Source organism: Oncorhynchus masou, chromosome 11 (assembly GCF_036934945.1).
Source record: "Oncorhynchus masou masou isolate Uvic2021 chromosome 11, UVic_Omas_1.1, whole genome shotgun sequence".
NCBI lineage: Eukaryota > Metazoa > Chordata > Actinopteri > Salmoniformes > Salmonidae > Oncorhynchus > Oncorhynchus masou.
The window spans coordinates 18,571,237-18,591,452 of record NC_088222.1 but is presented as its reverse complement, the minus strand read 5'-3'; the positions used below and the strand labels follow the sequence as shown (position 1 = coordinate 18,591,452).

General features: G+C 44.6%; 1 protein-coding gene across 5 annotated transcripts in view; it reads right to left on the bottom strand.

Moving 5' to 3' along the window:
* Positions 1 to 20,216, bottom strand: part of LOC135548251 (tetratricopeptide repeat protein 28-like) — a 153,649-nt gene that overhangs the window by 8,519 nt on the left and 124,914 nt on the right. For 4 of the 5 annotated variants that reach the window (XM_064977641.1, XM_064977644.1, XM_064977643.1 and 1 more), the window contains exons 16-25: positions 19,743 to 19,962; positions 19,537 to 19,617; positions 4,947 to 5,072; positions 3,858 to 3,984; positions 3,579 to 3,688; positions 3,232 to 3,361; positions 2,843 to 3,088; positions 2,614 to 2,767; positions 661 to 783; positions 356 to 500 (exon numbers count right to left, since the gene is read on the bottom strand). In XM_064977641.1, the coding sequence (XP_064833713.1) occupies positions 356 to 500; positions 661 to 783; positions 2,614 to 2,767; positions 2,843 to 3,088; positions 3,232 to 3,361; positions 3,579 to 3,688; positions 3,858 to 3,984; positions 4,947 to 5,072; positions 19,537 to 19,617; positions 19,743 to 19,962 (1,462 nt within the window). The remainder of the gene's footprint in view (positions 1 to 355; positions 501 to 660; positions 784 to 2,613; positions 2,768 to 2,842; positions 3,089 to 3,231; positions 3,362 to 3,578; positions 3,689 to 3,857; positions 3,985 to 4,946; positions 5,073 to 19,536; positions 19,618 to 19,742; positions 19,963 to 20,216) is intronic. The other variant, XM_064977642.1, reaches the window with a different exon arrangement.

Genomic DNA, 20,216 nt, shown 5'->3' with positions numbered 1-20,216 from the left:
AGAGAGAGAAGGGCACAGAGAGAGAGAGAGGGAGGCAGAGAGAGAGAGAGAGGGAGGCAGAGAGAGAGGGAGGCAGAGAGAGAGAGAGAGGGGGAGGCAGAGAGAGAGAGAGGGGGAGGCAGAGAGAGAGAGGGAGGCAGAGAGAGAGAGGGAGGCAGCGAGAGAGAGAGGGAGGCAGAGAGAGAGAGGGGGAGGCAGAGAGAGAGAGGGAGAGAGTGAGAGAGAGAGGCAGCGAGAGAGAGAGGGAGGCAGCGAGAGAGGGGGTGAAATAATGAGTAGACAGATAGATGTAATTTGATCTCTATCAAATGGTACAATTAGTGTCATTAGGTTAAACACACCCACACTCTCTTACCTCCTCCATAGGTGCAATGAGCAGGTGGTGAAGGGCTCGTAGGGGTGGTTTGGTGAGGGGGGCGGGTCTACAGAGTAGAGTTGAGGAGGTCTCTCTCACTGGAGACACTGTAGAACTGACCAGACTGGACAAACTCTGACCACTTCTGTAGAAATACAGAAATTATGCTTGTGGTTTAACAACTGGTGCTGTCTACACCAGTAGATATTGCATAGGAACATACAGAATGACACTCTCCATATAAAATATCAAGCTTTATTTGAATTAAAATTTCAGTCAACATGAACTCTCTGCAGAACACACACCTGCTGAAGACGTTGTTTCTGGACACCTGACTGTGTAGGCAGTCAGTGGGGTCGCTGACTGAGGTCCGTCCTTCCTCAAACTGTTGTTCTAACAGGTCACCTGCTTCATTCTCCGTCTCACTGCTGGTACACACGCACACACACACACACACACACACACACACACACACACACACAGTCAGTAGCAGTATTCCTGTAGTGCTAATTGCTGATGTTGCTATAATAGTTTTCCTCTTTCTCTCAACAGTACTGCCGGAGACTCATATCTCCCTCACTAGCTTTAAGTACCAGCTATCAGAGCAGCTCACAGATCACTGCACCTGTACATAGCCCATTTGTAAAATAGTCCATCCAACTACCTCACCCCCATGATGTATTTATTTATTTATCTTGCTCCTTTGCACCCCAGTATCTCTACTTGCACATTCATCTTCTGCACATCTACAGTTGTGGCCAAAAGTTTTGAGAATGACACAAATATTAATTTTCACAAAGTCTGCTGCTTCAGTCTTTAGAGATTTTTTTCAGATGTTACTATGGAATACTTAAGTATAATTACAAGCATATCACAAGTGTCAATGGCATTTATTGACAATTACATGAAGTTGATGCAAAGAGTCAATATTTGCAGTGTTGACCCTTCTTTTTCAAGACCTCTGCAATCTGCCCTGGCATGCTGTCATTTAACTTCTGTACCTCATCCTGACTGATGGCAGCCCATTCTTTCATAATCAATGCTTGGAGTTTGTCAGAATTTGTGGGTCTTTGTTTGTCCACCCGCCTCTTGAGGATTGACCACAAGATCTCAATGGGATTAAGGTCTGGGGAGTTTCCTGACCATGGACCCAAAATATCGATGTTTTGTTCCCAGAGCCACTTAGTTATCACTTTTTCCTTATGACAAGGTGCTCCATCATGCTGGAAAAGGCATTGTTCGTCATCAAACTGTTCCTGAATGGTTGGGAGACGTTGCTCTCGGAGGATGTGTTGGTACCATTCTTTATTCATGGCTGTGTTCTTAGGCAAATAGTGAGTGAGCCCACTCCCTTGGCTTAGAAGCAACCCCACACATGAATGGTCTCAGGATGCTTTACTGTTGGCATGACACAGGACTGATGGTAGCGCTCACCTTGTCTTCTCCGGACAAGCTTTTTTCCTGATGTCCCAAACAATCGGAAAGGGGATTCATCAGAGAAAATGACTTTACCCCAGTCGTCAGCAGTCCAATCCCTGTATCTTTTGCAGAATATCAGTCTGTCACTGATGTTTTTCCTGGAGACACAGGCCAACATGCGTTTTTCTGGATTTTTGTTGTTGTTATCCTGTCTCTCACTGTTCAAATAAATCTACCATAAAAATTATAGACTGATCACTTCTTTGTCAGTGGGCAAACGTACAAAATCAGCAGGGGATCAAATACTTTCCCCTTCACTGTACCTGGTTAAATAAATGTGAAATAAATAAATAAACTGCAGTGGTTGTCAGTGAGGACAGGAGAACAATGTGTGAGAGATAACATTTGCTGACACAACACATTACACAGTAGTAGCCTGCAGTGCTGTATTAAACTTTACTGCTCTCCGAGGTGTGAGTCTCTCTCTCTACTTTATTAAAAGCACTTCACTGATGGATTACAAGTGTTCATTGTGTGTGTGCGTGTGTGTGTGAGTGTACAGTGTGTGTGTGTGCGTGTGTGTGTGAGTGAGTGTACAGTGAGTGTGTGTGTGAGAAAGAGAGAGGCTGCGAGCTCCCATTATCACTTGGAAGGGTGAAATATGTCACCTCTGAATATCCCATCCATTCTACAGAGATAGAGAGGGAGCGAGAGAGGGACAGGGTCCCGAGCCAAGTGATAAAGAGAGCCTACAGTCTCTCAGTGAAGCACTAAACCATCTTTTAATAAAGCAGAGACCATAGCAAGTGCAAGACACACATACACACAAACACACACACCTGCTGTAGTAGGTGTCAACTCCCAAAGCCTCTCTAGCTGCAGTGATCTGCTGCTCCAGAGTCTGACAGCCACTAACTCCTCCCCCCTGGATCTCTGCTGCCTGCAGCTCGGCTCCTCCCTCACCCAGGTACACCTCATGGAACTTCACTATACCTGCACACAACACAACACAGGGTTAGGGATTAGAGGTGTGTGTACACGTGTAGATCTGTGTGTGTATGTACCTACCTGTGCCTGGTGCCAGTAGCCAGCTGTAGAGGTACCCTGCAGCCAGAGAGAAGTACAGCACCAGTGACTTCTGACTGTTGACCGTGTCCAGGATGTGTTCTATGGTTACCGGGGAGTAAGGGTCAGGGGTCGGGGTATAAGGGTCAGAGGTCAGGGGTTGGTGACCTTGCTGTCGCTCCACCAGGAGGTCAGCGAAGGCCCGGGTCCGACCCCGCTCTGCCACTGCTAGGGCCTCGTCATAATGACCTGGGGTGGAGAGGAGAAAGGGGTGAACAGAGGGATGAGAAGAGAAAGTGAACAAGTAGAGAAAGAGTGAAAGAAAGAGAGATACATAGAGAAAGGGAAGGAGATGGATAACAAGAGAGATAGAACAGGAAGAAAAGTGTTACCCAAGCTGACGAGGACCCTCTGGAGAGCCTGGTATGATGACGTCTGCAAGTCGAACAGAGACAGTCTGTAGTCTGAGCTGAGCTGGGCCTCGTGACGAATTGACTCAAACAACGCAGACGCTCGGTACAGCTGGAGAGAGAGAAAGAGAATACACAGCGACATCACACACGCATTCACGCCTGAATACATACCCATGCTGCACCCCTATCACGATATACAGGCAATTAGTTATTATTTTCAATACAGGTAATCTCAAATCTCTAGAATCAGAGACTGCAGTTCCATAGTCCACCAGCATGTGTCAGCAGGACTGAAGAGAAGCTCAATTCTGAAACTATGTTGATACCTGGTGCTGGGCCTCTTCCAGGTTGCTGCTGGCCCACAGTGACAGGCCCAGACGGTGACGGATCTTAGCCTCCTCCTCTCTCCTCCCACACTGCTCCGCTAGACGCAGACCTGAGAGAGAGACAGAAGAGAGAAAGAGAGGGAGTCTCAAAACATCATTAAATCACCCTCTCCTCCTTCTTTCTCCAAAAACCATGTCTTCATTCATTCACTGTCTCTCTCTCTCTCTCTCTCTCTCTCTCTCTCTCTCTCTCTCTCTCTTGTCTCTCTCTCCTCTCACCTTCTTGCAGGTACATGACAGCCTGTGTGTAGTTCTGTAGCGCATGGTGTGTCCTCCCCAGGCTGCCATATGCCAGTGTCTTGGCTGTGAGGTCATTATTCTGCGCCGCCACACTCAGGTGCTGCTCCTGATGACATCACAAGAGACGGAAAGGTCAAGTCCCAAATCGTCTACCTGACAGAGCACGACTATAGTGTGATAGTATGTGTCATAGTGTGTTAGTGGGATAGTGTGTGTGATAGTGGGATAGTGTGTGTGATAGTGGGATAGTGTGTGTGATAGTGGGATAGTGTGTGTGATAGTGTGATAGTGGGATAGTGTGTGTGATAGTGTGATAGTGGGATAGTGGGATAGTGTGTGTGATAGTGTGATAGTGGGATAGTTGGATAGTGTGATAGTGGGAAAGTGTGTGTAATAGTGTGATAGTGGGATAGTGTGATAGTGGGATAGTGTGATAGTGTGTTTGAAAGTGTGTGTGATAGTGGGATAGTGTGTGTGATAGTGGGATAGTGTGATAGTGTGATAGTGGGATAGTGTGATAGTGTGTGTGAAAGTGTGTGTGATAGTGGGATAGTGTGTGTGATAGTGGGATAGTGTGTGTGATAGTGGGATAGTGTGTGTGAAAGTGTGTGTGATAGTGGGATAGTGTGTGTAATAGTGTGATAGTGGGATAGTGTGATAGTGGGATAGTGTGATAGTGGGATAGTGTGTGTAATAGTGTGATAGTGGGAAAGTGTGATAGTGTGACAGTGGGATAGTGTGTGTGAAAGTGTGTGTGATAGTGGGATAGTGTGTGTGATAGTGGGATAGTGTGATAGTGGGATAGTGTGATCGTGGGATAGTGTGTGTGAAAGTGTGTGTGATAGTGGGATAGTGTGTGTGATAGTGTGATAGTGTGTGTGAAAGTGTGTGTGATAGTGGGATAGTGGGAAAGTGTTTGTGAAAGTGTGTGTGATAGTGGGATAGTGTGTGTGATAGTGGGATAGTGTGTGTGAACGTGTGTGTGATAGTGGGATAGTGTGATAGTGTATGTGATAGTGTGTGTGATAGTGGGATAGTGTGATAGTGTGTGTGATAGTGTGTGTTTACCTGACAGTCCACGGCCTTTTCGTAGTTTCCCAGCGCCTCATAGGTCAGTCCCATGTTCCCATAGGCCATTCCCTGACTCCTCCCACTTCCAGTCTCCTCCGCAATCTCTAATGCGCTCTGGTGCCACTAGAGAGAGAGATTGATGGACAGAGACAGGAGAACACTGCATGGGGAATATAATAGAGATTGATGGACAGAGACAGGCAGACAGTAGAACACTGCATGGGGAATATAATAGAGATTGATGGACACAGACAGGCAGACAGTAGAACACTGCATGGGGAATATAATAGAGATCGATGGACACAGACAGGCAGACAGTAGAACACTGCATGGGGACACAGAATATAATAGAGATCGATGGACACAGACAGGCAGACAGTAGAACACTGCATGGGGAATATAATAGAGATTGATGGACACAGACAGGCAGACAGTAGAACACTGCATGGGGAATATAATAGAGATCGATAGACACAGACAGGCAGACAGTAGAACACTGAATGGGGAATATAATAGAGATTGATGGACACAGACAGGCAGACAGTAGAACACTGCATGGGGTATATAATAGAGATCGATGGACACAGACAGGCAGACAGTAGAACACTGCATGGGGTATATAATAGAGATCGATGGACACAGACAGGCAGACATATGAACACTGAATGGGGAATATAATAGAGATTGATGGACACAGACAGGCAGACAGTAGAACACTGCATGGGGAATATAATAGAGATTGATGGACACAGACAGGCAGACAGTAGAACACTGCATGGGGAATATAATAGAGATCGATGGACACAGACAGGCAGACAGTAGAACACTGCATGGGGAATATAATAGAGATCGATGGACACAGACAGGCAGACATATGAACACTGAATGGGGAATATAATAGAGATTGATGGACACAGACAGGCAGACAGTAGAACACTGCATGGGGAATATAATAGAGATTGATGGACACAGACAGGCAGACAGCAGAACACTGCATGGGGACTATAATAGAGATTGATGGACACAGACAGGCAGACAGTAGAACACTGCATGGGGTATATAATAGAGATCGATGGACACAGACAGGCAGACAGTAGAACACTGCATGGGGAATATAATAGAGATCGATGGACACAGACAGGCAGACAGTAGAACACTGCATGGGGAATATAATAGAGATTGATGGACACAGACAGGCAGACAGCAGAACACTGCATGGGGAATATAATAGAGATCGATAGACACAGACAGGCAGACAGTAGAACACTGCATGGGGAATATAATAGAGATTGATGGACACAGACAGGCAGACAGCAGAACACTGCATGGGGACTATAATAGAGATTGATAGACACAGACAGGTAGACAGTAGAACACTGCATGGGGAATATAATAGAGATCGATAGACACAGACAGGCAGACAGTGGAACACTGCATGGGGAATATAATAGAGATCGATGGACACAGACAGGTAGACAGTAGAACACTGCATGGGGAATATAATAGAGATTGAAGGACAGAGACAGGCAGACAGTAGAACACTGCATGGGGAATATAATAGAGATCGATGGACACAGACAGGTAGACAGAAGAACACTGCATGGGGAATATAATAGAGATTGATGGACACAGACAGGTAGACAGTAAAACACTGCATGGGGAATATAATAGAGATCAATAGACACAGACAGGCAGACAGTAGAACACTGCATGGGGAATATAATAGAGATTGATGGACAGACAGTAGAACACTGCATGGGGAATATAATAGAGATTGATGGACACAGACAGGCAGACAGTAGAACACTGCATGGGGAATATAATAGAGATCGATGGACACAGACAGGCAGACAGTAGAACACTGCATGGGGAATATAATAGAGATTGATGGACACAGACAGGCAGACAGTAGAACACTGCATGGGGACTATAATAGAGATTGATGGACACAGACAGGCAGACAGTAGAACACTGCATGGGGAATATAATAGAGATCGATAGACACAGACAGGCAGACAGTAGAACACTGCATGGGGAATATAATAGAGATTGATGGACACCGACAGGCAGACAGTAGAACACTGCATGGGGACTATAATAGAGATTGATGGACACAGACAGGCAGACAGTAGAACACTGCATGGGGAATATAATAGAGATCGATAGACACAGACAGGCAGACAGTAGAACACTGAATGGGGAATATAATAGAGATTGATGGACACAGACAGGCAGACAGTAGAACACTGCATGGGGAATATAATAGAGATCGATGGACACAGACAGGCAGACAGTAGAACACTGCATGGGGAATATAATAGAGATTGATGGACACAGACAGGCAGACAGTAGAACACTGCATGGGGAATATAATAGAGATTGATGGACACAGACAGGCAGACAGTAGAACACTGCATGGGGAATATAATAGAGATTGATAGACACAGACAGGCAGACAGTAGAACACTGCATGGGGAATATAATAGAGATCGATGGACACAGACAGGCAGACAGTAGAACACTGCATGGGGAATATAATAGAGATCGATGGACACAGACAGGCAGACATAGAACACTGAATGGGGAATATAATAGAGATTGATGGACACAGACAGGCAGACAGTAGAACACTGCATGGGGAATATAATAGAGAAAAATGGACACAGACAGGCAGACAGTAGAACACTGCATGGGGACTATAATAGAGATTGATGGACACAGACAGGCAGACAGTAGAACACTGCATGGGGAATATAATAGAGATAGATGGACACAGACAGGCAGACAGTAGAACACTGCATGGGGAATATAATAGAGATCGATGGACACAGACAGGCAGACAGTAGAACACTGCATGGGGAATATAATAGAGATTGATGGACACAGACAGGCAGACAGCAGAACACTGCATGGGGAATATAATAGAGATCGATAGACACAGACAGGCAGACAGTGGAACACTGCATGGGGAATATAATAGAGATCGATGGACACAGACAGGCAGACAGTAGAACACTGCATGGGGAATATAATAGAGATTGATGGACACAGACAGGCAGACAGCAGAACACTGCATGGGGACTATAATAGAGATTGATAGACACAGACAGGTAGACAGTAGAACACTGCATGGGGAATATAATAGAGATCGATAGACACAGACAGGCAGACAGTGGAACACTGCATGGGGAATATAATAGAGATCGATGGACACAGACAGGTAGACAGTAGAACACTGCATGGGGAATATAATAGAGATTGACGGACAGAGACAGGCAGACAGTAGAACACTGCATGGGGAATATAATAGAGATCGATGGACACAGACAGGTAGACAGAAGAACACTGCATGGGGAATATAATAGAGATTGATGGACACAGACAGGTAGACAGTAAAACACTGCATGGGGAATATAATAGAGATCAATAGACACAGACAGGCAGACAGTAGAACACTGCATGGGGAATATAATAGAGATTGATGGACACAGACAGGCAGACAGTAGAACACTGCATGGGGAATATAATAGAGATCGATGGACACAGACAGGCAGACAGTAGAACACTGAATGGGGAATATAATAGAGATTGATGGACACAGACAGGCAGACAGTAGAACACTGCATGGGGAATATAATAGAGATTGATGGACACAGACAGGCAGACAGTAGAACACTGCATGGGGAATATAATAGAGATTGATAGACACAGACAGGCAGACAGTAGAACACTGCATGGGGAATATAATAGAGATCGATAGACACAGACAGGCAGACAGTAGAACACTGCATGGGGACTATAATAGAGATTGATGGACACAGACAGGCAGACAGTAGAACACTGCATGGGGAATATAATAGAGATTGATGGACACAGACAGGCAGACAGTAGAACACTGCATGGGGAATATAATAGAGATTGATGGACACAGACAGGCAGACAGTAGAACACTGCATGGGGAATATAATAGAGATTGATGGACACAGACAGGCAGACAGTAGAACACTGCATGGGGAATATAATAGAGATCATGGACACAGACAGGCAGACAGTAGAACACTGCATGGGGAATATAATAGAGATCGATGGACACAGACAGGCAGACAGTAGAACACTGCATGGGGAATATAATAGAGATTGATGGACACAGACAGGCAGACAGTAGAACACTGAATGGGGAATATAATAGAGATTGATGGACACAGACAGGCAGACAGTAGAACACTGAATGGGGAATATAATAGAGATTGATGGACACAGACAGGCAGACAGCAGAACACTGCATGGGGACTATAATAGAGATTGATAGACACAGACAGGTAGACAGTAGAACACTGCATGGGGATAATAATAGAGATCGAATAGACACAGACAGGCAGACAGTGGAACACTGCATGGGGAATATAATAGAGATCGATGGACACAGACAGGTAGACAGTAGAACACTGCATGGGGAATATAATAGAGATTGACGGACAGAGACAGGCAGACAGTAGAACACTGCATGGGGAATATAATAGAGATCGATGGACACAGACAGGTAGACAGAAGAACACTGCATGGGGAATATAATAGAGATTGATGGACACAGACAGGTAGACAGTAAAACACTGCATGGGGAATATAATAGAGATCAATAGACACAGACAGGCAGACAGTAGAACACTGCATGGGGAATATAATAGAGATTGATGGACACAGACAGGCAGACAGTAGAACACTGCATGGGGAATATAATAGAGATCGATGGACACAGACAGGCAGACAGTAGAACACTGAATGGGGAATATAATAGAGATTGATGTACACAGACAGGTAGACAGTAGAACACTGCATGGGGAATATAATAGAGATTGATGGACACAGACAGGCAGACAGTAGAACACTGCATGGGGAATATAATAGAGATTGATAGACACAGACAGGCAGACAGTAGAACACTGCATGGGGAATATAATAGAGATTGATAGACAGAGACAGGCAGACAGTAGAACACTGCATGGGGAATATAATAGAGATCGATAGACACAGACAGGCAGACAGTAGAACACTGCATGGGGAATATAATAGAGATTGATGGACACAGACAGGCAGACAGTAGAACACTGCATGGGGAATATAATAGAGATTGATGGACACAGACAGGCAGACAGTAGAACACTGCATGGGGAATATAATAGAGATTGATGGACACAGACAGGCAGACAGTAGAACACTGCATGGGGAATATAATAGAGATTGATAGACACAGACAGGCAGACAGTAGAACACTGCATGGGGAATACAATAGAGATCGATAGACACAGACAGGCAGACAGTAGAACACTGCATGGGGACTATAATAGAGATTGATGGACACAGACAGGCAGACAGTAGAACACTGCATGGGGAATATAATAGAGATTGATGGACACAGACAGGCAGACAGTAGAACACTGCATGGGGAATATAATAGAGATTGATAGACACAGACAGGCAGACAGTAGAACACTGCATGGGGAATATAATAGAGATTGATGGACACAGACAGGCAGACAGTAGAACACTGCATGGGGAATATAATAGAGATCGATGGACACAGACAGGCAGACAGTAGAACACTGCATGGGGAATATAATAGAGATCGATGGACACAGACAGGCAGACAGTAGAACACTGCATGGGGAATATAATAGAGATTGATGGACACAGACAGGCAGACAGTAGAACACTGAATGGGGAATATAATAGAGATTGATGGACACAGACAGGCAGACAGCAGAACACTGCATGGGGAATATAATAGAGATTGATAGACACAGACAGGTAGACAGTAGAACACTGCATGGGGAATATAATAGAGATCGATAGACACAGACAGGCAGACAGTGGAACACTGCATGGGGAATATAATAGAGATCGATGGACACAGACAGGTAGACAGTAGAACACTGCATGGGGAATATAATAGAGATTGACGGACAGAGACAGGCAGACAGTAGAACACTGCATGGGGAATATAATAGAGATCGATGGACACAGACAGGTAGACAGAAGAACACTGCATGGGGAATATAATAGAGATTGATGGACACAGACAGGTAGACAGTAAAACACTGCATGGGGAATATAATAGAGATCAATAGACACAGACAGGCAGACAGTAGAACACTGCATGGGGAATATAATAGAGATTGATGGACACAGACAGGCAGACAGTAGAACACTGCATGGGGAATATAATAGAGATCGATGGACACAGACAGGCAGACAGTAGAACACTGCATGGGGAATATAATAGAGAAAAATGGACACAGACAGGCAGACAGTAGAACACTGCATGGGGAATATAATAGAGATCGATGGACACAGACAGGCAGACAGTAGAACACTGCATGGGGAACATAATAGAGATTGATGGACACAGACAGGCAGACAGTAGAACACTGAATGGGGAATATAATAGAGATTGATGGACACAGACAGGCAGACAGCAGAACACTGCATGGGGACTATAATAGAGATTGATAGACACAGACAGGTATACAGTAGAACACTGCATGGGGATAATAATAGAGATCGATAGACACAGACAGGCAGACAGTAGAACACTGCATGGGGAATATAATAGAGATCGATGGACACAGACAGGTAGACAGTAGAACACTGCATGGGGAATATAATAGAGATTGACGGACAGAGACAGGCAGACAGTAGAACACTGCATGGGGAATATAATAGAGATCGATGGACACAGACAGGTAGACAGTAGAACACTGCATGGGGAATATAATAGAGATTGATGGACACAGACAGGTAGACAGTAAAACACTGCATGGGGAATATAATAGAGATCAACAGACACAGACAGGCAGACAGTAGAACACTGCATGGGGAATATAATAGAGATTGATGGACACAGACAGGCAGACAGTAGAACACTGCATGGGGAATATAATAGAGATTGATGGACACAGACAGGCAGACAGTAGAACACTGCATGGGGAATATAATAGAGATCGATGGACACAGACAGGTAGACAGAAGAACACTGCATGGGGAATATAATAGAGATTGATGGACACAGACAGGCAGACAGTAGAACACTGAATGGGGAATATAATAGAGATTGATGGACACAGACAGGCAGACAGTAGAACACTGCATGGGGAATATAATAGAGATTGATGGACACAGACAGGCAGACAGTAGAACACTGCATGGGGAATATAATAGAGATTGATAGACACAGACAGGCAGACAGTAGAACACTGCATGGGGAATATAATAGAGATTGATGGACACAGACAGGCAGACAGTAGAACACTGCATGGGGAATATAATAGAGATCGATGGACACAGACAGGCAGACAGTAGAACACTGCATGGGGAATATAATAGAGATCGATGGACACAGACAGGCAGACAGTAGAACACTGCATGGGGAATATAATAGAGATTGATGGACACAGACAGGCAGACAGTAGAACACTGCATGGGGAATATAATAGAGATTGATGGACACAGACAGGCAGACAGTAGAACACTGCATGGGGAATATAATAGAGATTGATAGACACAGACAGGTAGACAGTAGAACACTGCATGGGGAATATAATAGAGATCGATAGACACAGACAGGCAGACAGTAGAACACTGCATGGGGAATATAATAGAGATCGATGGACACAGACAGGCAGACAGTAGAACACTGCATGGGGAATATAATAGAGATTGATGGACAGAGACAGGCAGACAGTAGAACACTGCATGGGGAATATAATAGAGATCGATGGACACAGACAGGTAGACAGAAGAACACTGCATGGGGAATATAATAGAGATTGATGGACACAGACAGGTAGACAGTAAAACACTGCATGGGGAATATAATAGAGATCAATAGACACAGACAGGCAGACAGTAGAACACTGCATGGGGAATATAATAGAGATTGATGGACACAGACAGGCAGACAGTAGAACACTGCATGGGGAATATAATAGAGATCGATGGACACAGACAGGCAGACAGTAGAACACTGCATGGGGAATATAATAGAGATTGATGGACACAGACAGGCAGACAGTAGAACACTGCATGGGGAATATAATAGAGATCGATGGACACAGACAGGCAGACAGTAGAACACTGCATGGGGAATATAATAGAGATTGATGGACACAGACAGGCAGACAGTAGAACACTGCATGGGGAATATAATAGAGATTGATGGACACAGACAGGCAGACAGCAGAACACTGCATGGGGAATATAATAGAGATCGATAGACACAGACAGGCAGACAGTAGAACACTGCATGGGGAATATAATAGAGATCGATAGACACAGACAGGCAGACAGTGGAACACTGCATGGGGAATGTAATAGAGATCGATGGACACAGACAGGTAGACAGTAGAACACTGCATGGGGAATATAATAGAGATTGATGGACACAGACAGGCAGACAGTAGAACACTGCATGGGGAATATAATAGAGATCGATGGACACAGACAGGTAGACAGAAGAACACTGCATGGGGAATATAATAGAGATTGATGGACACAGACAGGTAGACAGTAAAACACTGCATGGGGAATATAATAGAGATCAACAGACACAGACAGGCAGACAGTAGAACACTGCATGGGGAATATAATAGAGATTGATGGACACAGACAGGCAGACAGTAGAACACTGCATGGGGAATATAATAGAGATTGATGGACACAGACAGGCAGACAGTAGAACACTGCATGGGGAATACAATAGAGATCGATAGACACAGACAGGCAGACAGTAGAACACTGCATGGGGACTATAATAGAGATTGATGGACACAGACAGGCAGACAGTAGAACACTGAATGGGGAATATAATAGAGATTGATGGACACAGACAGGCAGACAGTAGAACACTGCATGGGGAATATAATAGAGATTGATGGACACAGACAGGCAGACAGTAGAACACTGCATGGGGAATATAATAGAGATTGATGGACACAGACAGGTAGACAGTAAAACACTGCATGGGGAATATAATAGAGATCAATAGACACAGACAGGCAGACAGTAGAACACTGCATGGGGAATATAATAGAGATTGATGGACACAGACAGGCAGACAGTAGAACACTGCATGGGGAATATAATAGAGATTGATGGACACAGACAGGCAGACAGTAGAACACTGAATGGGGAATATAATAGAGATTGATGGACACAGACAGGCAGACAGTAGAACACTGCATGGGGAATATAATAGAGATTGATGGACACAGACAGGCAGACAGTAGAACACTGCATGGGGAATATAATAGAGATTGATGGACACAGACAGGTAGACAGTAAAACACTGCATGGGGAATATAATAGAGATCATAGACACAGACAGGCAGACAGTAGAACACTGCATGGGGAATATAATAGAGATTGATGGACACAGACAGGCAGACAGTAGAACACTGCATGGGGAATATAATAGAGATTGATGGACACAGACAGGCAGACAGTAGAACACTGCATGGGGAATATAATAGAGATTGATAGACACAGACAGGCAGACAGTAGAACACTGCATGGGGAATATAATAGAGATCGATAGACACAGACAGGCAGACAGTAGAACACTGCATGGGGACTATAATAGAGATTGATGGACACAGACAGGCAGACAGTAGAACACTGAATGGGGAATATAATAGAGATTGATGGACACAGACAGGCAGACAGTAGAACACTGCATGGGGAATATAATAGAGATTGATGGACACAGACAGGCAGACAGTAGAACACTGCATGGGGTATATAATAGAGATCGATGGACACAGACAGGCAGACAGTAGAACACTGCATGGGGAATATAATAGAGATCGATAGACACAGACAGGCAGACAGTAGAACACTGCATGGGGAATATAATAGAGATTGATGGACACAGACAGGCAGACAGTAGAACACTGCATGGGGTATATAATAGAGATCGATGGACACAGACAGGCAGACAGTAGAACACTGCATGGGGAATATAATAGAGATTGATGGACACAGACAGGCAGACAGTAGAACACTGCATGGGGAATATAATAGAGATTGATAGACACAGACAGGCAGACAGTAGAACACTGCATGGGGAATATAATAGAGATCGATGGACACAGACAGGCAGACAGTAGAACACTGCATGGGGTATATAATAGAGATCGATGGACACAGACAGGCAGACAGTAGAACACTGCATGGGGAATATAATAGAGATCGATGGACACAGACAGGCAGACAGTAGAACACTGCATGGGGAATATAATAGAGATTGATGGACACAGACAGGCAGACAGTAGAACACTGCATGGGGAATATAATAGAGATTGATGGACACAGACAGGCAGACAGTAGAACACTGCATGGGGAATATAATAGAGATTGATAGACACAGACAGGCAGACAGTAGAACACTGCATGGGGAATATAATAGAGATTGATAGACAGAGACAGGCAGACAGTAGAACACTGCATGGGGAATATAATAGAGATCGATGGACACAGACAGGTAGACAGTAGAACACTGCATGGGGAATATAATAGAGATTGATAGACACAGACAGGCAGACAGTAGAACACTGCATGGGGAATATAATAGAGATCGATGGACACAGACAGGTAGACAGAAGAACACTGCATGGGGAATATAATAGAGATTGATGGACACAGACAGGCAGACAGTAAAACACTGCATGGGGAATATAATAGAGATCATAGACACAGACAGGCAGACAGTAGAACACTGCATGGGGAATATAATAGAGATTGATGGACACAGACAGGCAGACAGTAGAACACTGCATGGGGAATATAATAGAGATCGATGGACACAGACAGGCAGACAGTAGAACACTGCATGGGGAATATAATAGAGATCGATGGACACAGACAGGCAGACAGTAGAACACTGCATGGGGAATATAATAGAGATCGATGGACACAGACAGGCAGACAGTAGAACACTGCATGGGGAATATAATAGAGATTGATGGACACAGACAGGCAGACAGTAGAACACTGAATGGGGAATATAATAGAGATTGATGGACACAGACAGGCAGACAGCAGAACACTGCATGGGGACTATAATAGAGATTGATAGACACAGACAGGTAGACAGTAGAACACTGCATGGGGAATATAATAGAGATCGATAGACACAGACAGGCAGACAGTAGAACACTGCATGGGGAATATAATAGAGATCGATGGACACAGACAGGCAGACAGTAGAACACTGCATGGGGAATATAATAGAGATTGATGGACACAGACAGGCAGACAGTAGAACACTGCATGGGGAATATAATAGAGATCGATGGACACAGACAGGCAGACAGTAGAACACTGCATGGGGAATATAATAGAGATTGATGGACACAGACAGGCAGACAGTAGAACACTGCATGGGGAATATAATAGAGATTGATGGACACAGACAGGTAGACAGTAGAACACTGCATGGGGAATATAATAGAGATTGATGGACACAGACAGGCAGACAGTAGAACACTGCATGGGGAATATAATAGAGATTGATGGACACAGACAGGCAGACAGTAGAACACTGCATGGGGAATACAATAGAGATCGATAGACACAGACAGGCAGACAGTAGAACACTGCATGGGGACTATAATAGAGATTGATGGACACAGACAGGCAGACAGTAGAACACTGAATGGGGAATATAATAGAGATTGATGGACACAGACAGGCAGACAGAGAACACTGCATGGGGACATAATAGAGATTGATGGACACAGACAGGCAGACAGTAGAACACTGCATGGGGAATATAATAGAGATTGATAGACACAGACAGGCAGACAGTAGAACACTGCATGGGGAATATAATAGAGATCGATGGACACAGACAGGCAGACAGTAGAACACTGCATGGGGAATATAATAGAGATTGATAGACACAGACAGGCAGACAGTAGAACACTGCATGGGGAATATAATAGAGATTGATGGACACAGACAGGCAGACAGTAGAACACTGCATGGGGAATATAATAGAGATTGATGGACACAGACAGGCAGACAGTAGAACACTGCATGGGGAATATAATAGAGATTGATGGACACAGACAGGCAGACAGTAGAACACTGCATGGGGAATATAATAGAGATTGATGGACACAGACAGGTAGACAGTAAAACACTGCATGGGGAATATAATAGAGATCGATAGACACAGACAGGCAGACAGTAGAACACTGATGGGGAATATAATAGAGATTGATGGACACAGACAGGCAGACAGTAGAACACTGCATGGGGAATATAATAGAGATTGATGGACACAGACAGGCAGACAGTAGAACACTGCATGGGGAATATAATAGAGATTGATAGACACAGACAGTCAGACAGTAGAACACTGCATGGGGAATATAATAGAGATCGATAGACACAGACAGGCAGACAGTAGAACACTGCATGGGGAATATAATAGAGATCGATAGACACAGACAGGCAGACAGTAGAACACTGCATGGGGAATATAATAGAGATTGATGGACACAGACAGGCAGACAGTAGAACACTGCATGGGGAATATAATAGAGATTGATGGACACAGACAGGCAGACAGTAGAACACTGCATGGGGGAATATAATAGAGATCATGGACACAGACAGGCAGACAGTAGAACACTGCATGGGGAATATAATAGAGATATAGACACAGACAGGCAGACAGTAGAACACTGCATGGGGAATATAATAGAGATTGATGGACACAGACAGGCAGACAGTAGAACACTGCATGGGGAATATAATAGAGATCGATGGACACAGACAGGCAGACAGTAGAACACTGCATGGGGAATATAATAGAGATTGATGGACACAGACAGGCAGACAGTAGAACACTGCATGGGGACTATAATAGAGATTGATGGACACAGACAGGCAGACAGTAGAACACTGCATGGGGAATATAATAGAGATTGATGGACACAGACAGGCAGACAGTAGAACACTGCATGGGGAATATAATAGAGATCGATGGACACAGACAGGCAGACAGTAGAACACTGCATGGGGAATATAATAGAGATTGATGGACACAGACAGGCAGACAGTAGAACACTGCATGGGGAATATAATAGAGATTGATGGACACAGACAGGCAGACAGTAGAACACTGCATGGGGAATATAATAGAGATCGATGGACACAGACAGGCAGACAGTAGAACACTGCATGGGGTATATAATAGAGATCGATGGACACAGACAGGCAGACAGTAGAACACTGCATGGGGAATATAATAGAGATCGATAGACACAGACAGGCAGACAGTAGAACACTGCATGGGGAATATAATAGAGATTGATGGACACAGACAGGCAGACAGTAGAACACTGCATGGGGAATATAATAGAGATCGATGGACACAGACAGGCAGACAGTAGAACACTGCATGGGGAATATAATAGAGATCGATGGACACAGACAGGCAGACAGTAGAACACTGCATGGGGAATATAATAGAGATCGATAGACACAGACAGGCAGACAGTAGAACACTGCATGGGGAATATAATAGAGATCGATGGACACAGACAGGTAGACAGTAGAACACTGCATGGGGAATATAATAGAGATTGATGGACACAGACAGGCAGACAGTAGAACACTGCATGGGGAATATAATAGAGATTGATGGACACAGACAGGCAGACAGTAGAACACTGCATGGGGAATATAATAGAGATTGATGGACACAGACAGGAGAACACTGCATGGGGAATATAATAGAGATTGACGGACAGAGACAGGAAGACAGTAGAACACTGCATGGGGAATATAATAGAGATTGATGGACACAGACAGGAGAACACTGCATGGGGAATATAATAGAGATCGATGGACACAGACAGGTAGACAGTAGAACACTGCATGGGGTATATAATAGAGATTGACGGACAGAGACAGGCAGACAGTAGAACACTGCATGGGGAATATAATAGAGATTGATGGACACAGACAGGAGAACACTGCATGGGGAATATAATAGAGATTGATGGACACAGACAGGCAGACAGTAGAACACTGAATGGGGAATATAATAGAGATTGATGGACACAGACAGGCAGACAGGAGAACACTGCATGGGGAATATAATAGAGATCGATAGACACAGACAGGCAGACAGTAGAACACTGCATGGGGAATATAATAGAGATCGATGGACACAGACAGGTAGACAGAAGAACACTGCATGGGGAATATAATAGAGATTGATGGACACAGACAGGCAGACAGTAGAACACTGCATGGGGAATATAATAGAGATTGATGGACACAGACAGGCAGACAGTAGAACACTGCATGGGGAATATAATAGAGATTGATGGACAGACAGGCAGACAGTAGAACACTGCATGGGGAATATAATAGAGATTGATGGACACAGACAGGCAGACAGTAGAACACTGCATGGGGAATATAATAGAGATCGATAGACACAGACAGGCAGACAGTAGAACAATGCATGGGGAATATAATAGAGATTGATGGACACAGACAGGCAGACAGACACTACCTGCAGAGCTGTCTCGTTCTCTCCCATCAGCTGGTACACTGCACCCAGCGCCGCGCTCGCTTCACCCTCTAGTGCTCGGTCCTGGGAGGAACAGGTTTAGAATAAATAGTGATAGCATATAGATTAATAAAATACCGGTAACTGCCAAAGGTTAGTCACCCCTCCTTCCCTGCCTGTCATTCATTCATTGGAGGTAGAAGTCTTACCCCTGAGGTGCAAGCGATGTTGAGCTGATGCTCCAGGCAGGACAGGGCTTGCTCATAATTTCCCAGCTGGCTGTGTAGGTCTCCCAGCTCCCCATAGGCCTGGGCCTTCACCCCTCCTCCACTTCCTCCTCCCTCTCCGCCTCCTGATCCGCCCAGCTCATGGGCCACCACCAGTCTCTTCTCAAAACACACCAAAGCCTGCTGGAGACTACCTAGAGATCTGAGAGGAGTTGTTTTTGTTTACCCCCATTTCCCTTTTCATAGTTGCTAATGTAGACCTGCTGCTTGCTGCATATGAGTCACTATTGCATTCAGAACGAGCCCTACCAATTATTTACATAAATGCATTTCATGAGTCACAACATAAAACACCCCAAACATCAAAAGGCATCTAGTTTCCCAGAGAGAGATATATGAGCAACTTAAGAAGGCAAACAAGAAAACAAATTGGGCAATAACCACAGGACATGTTAA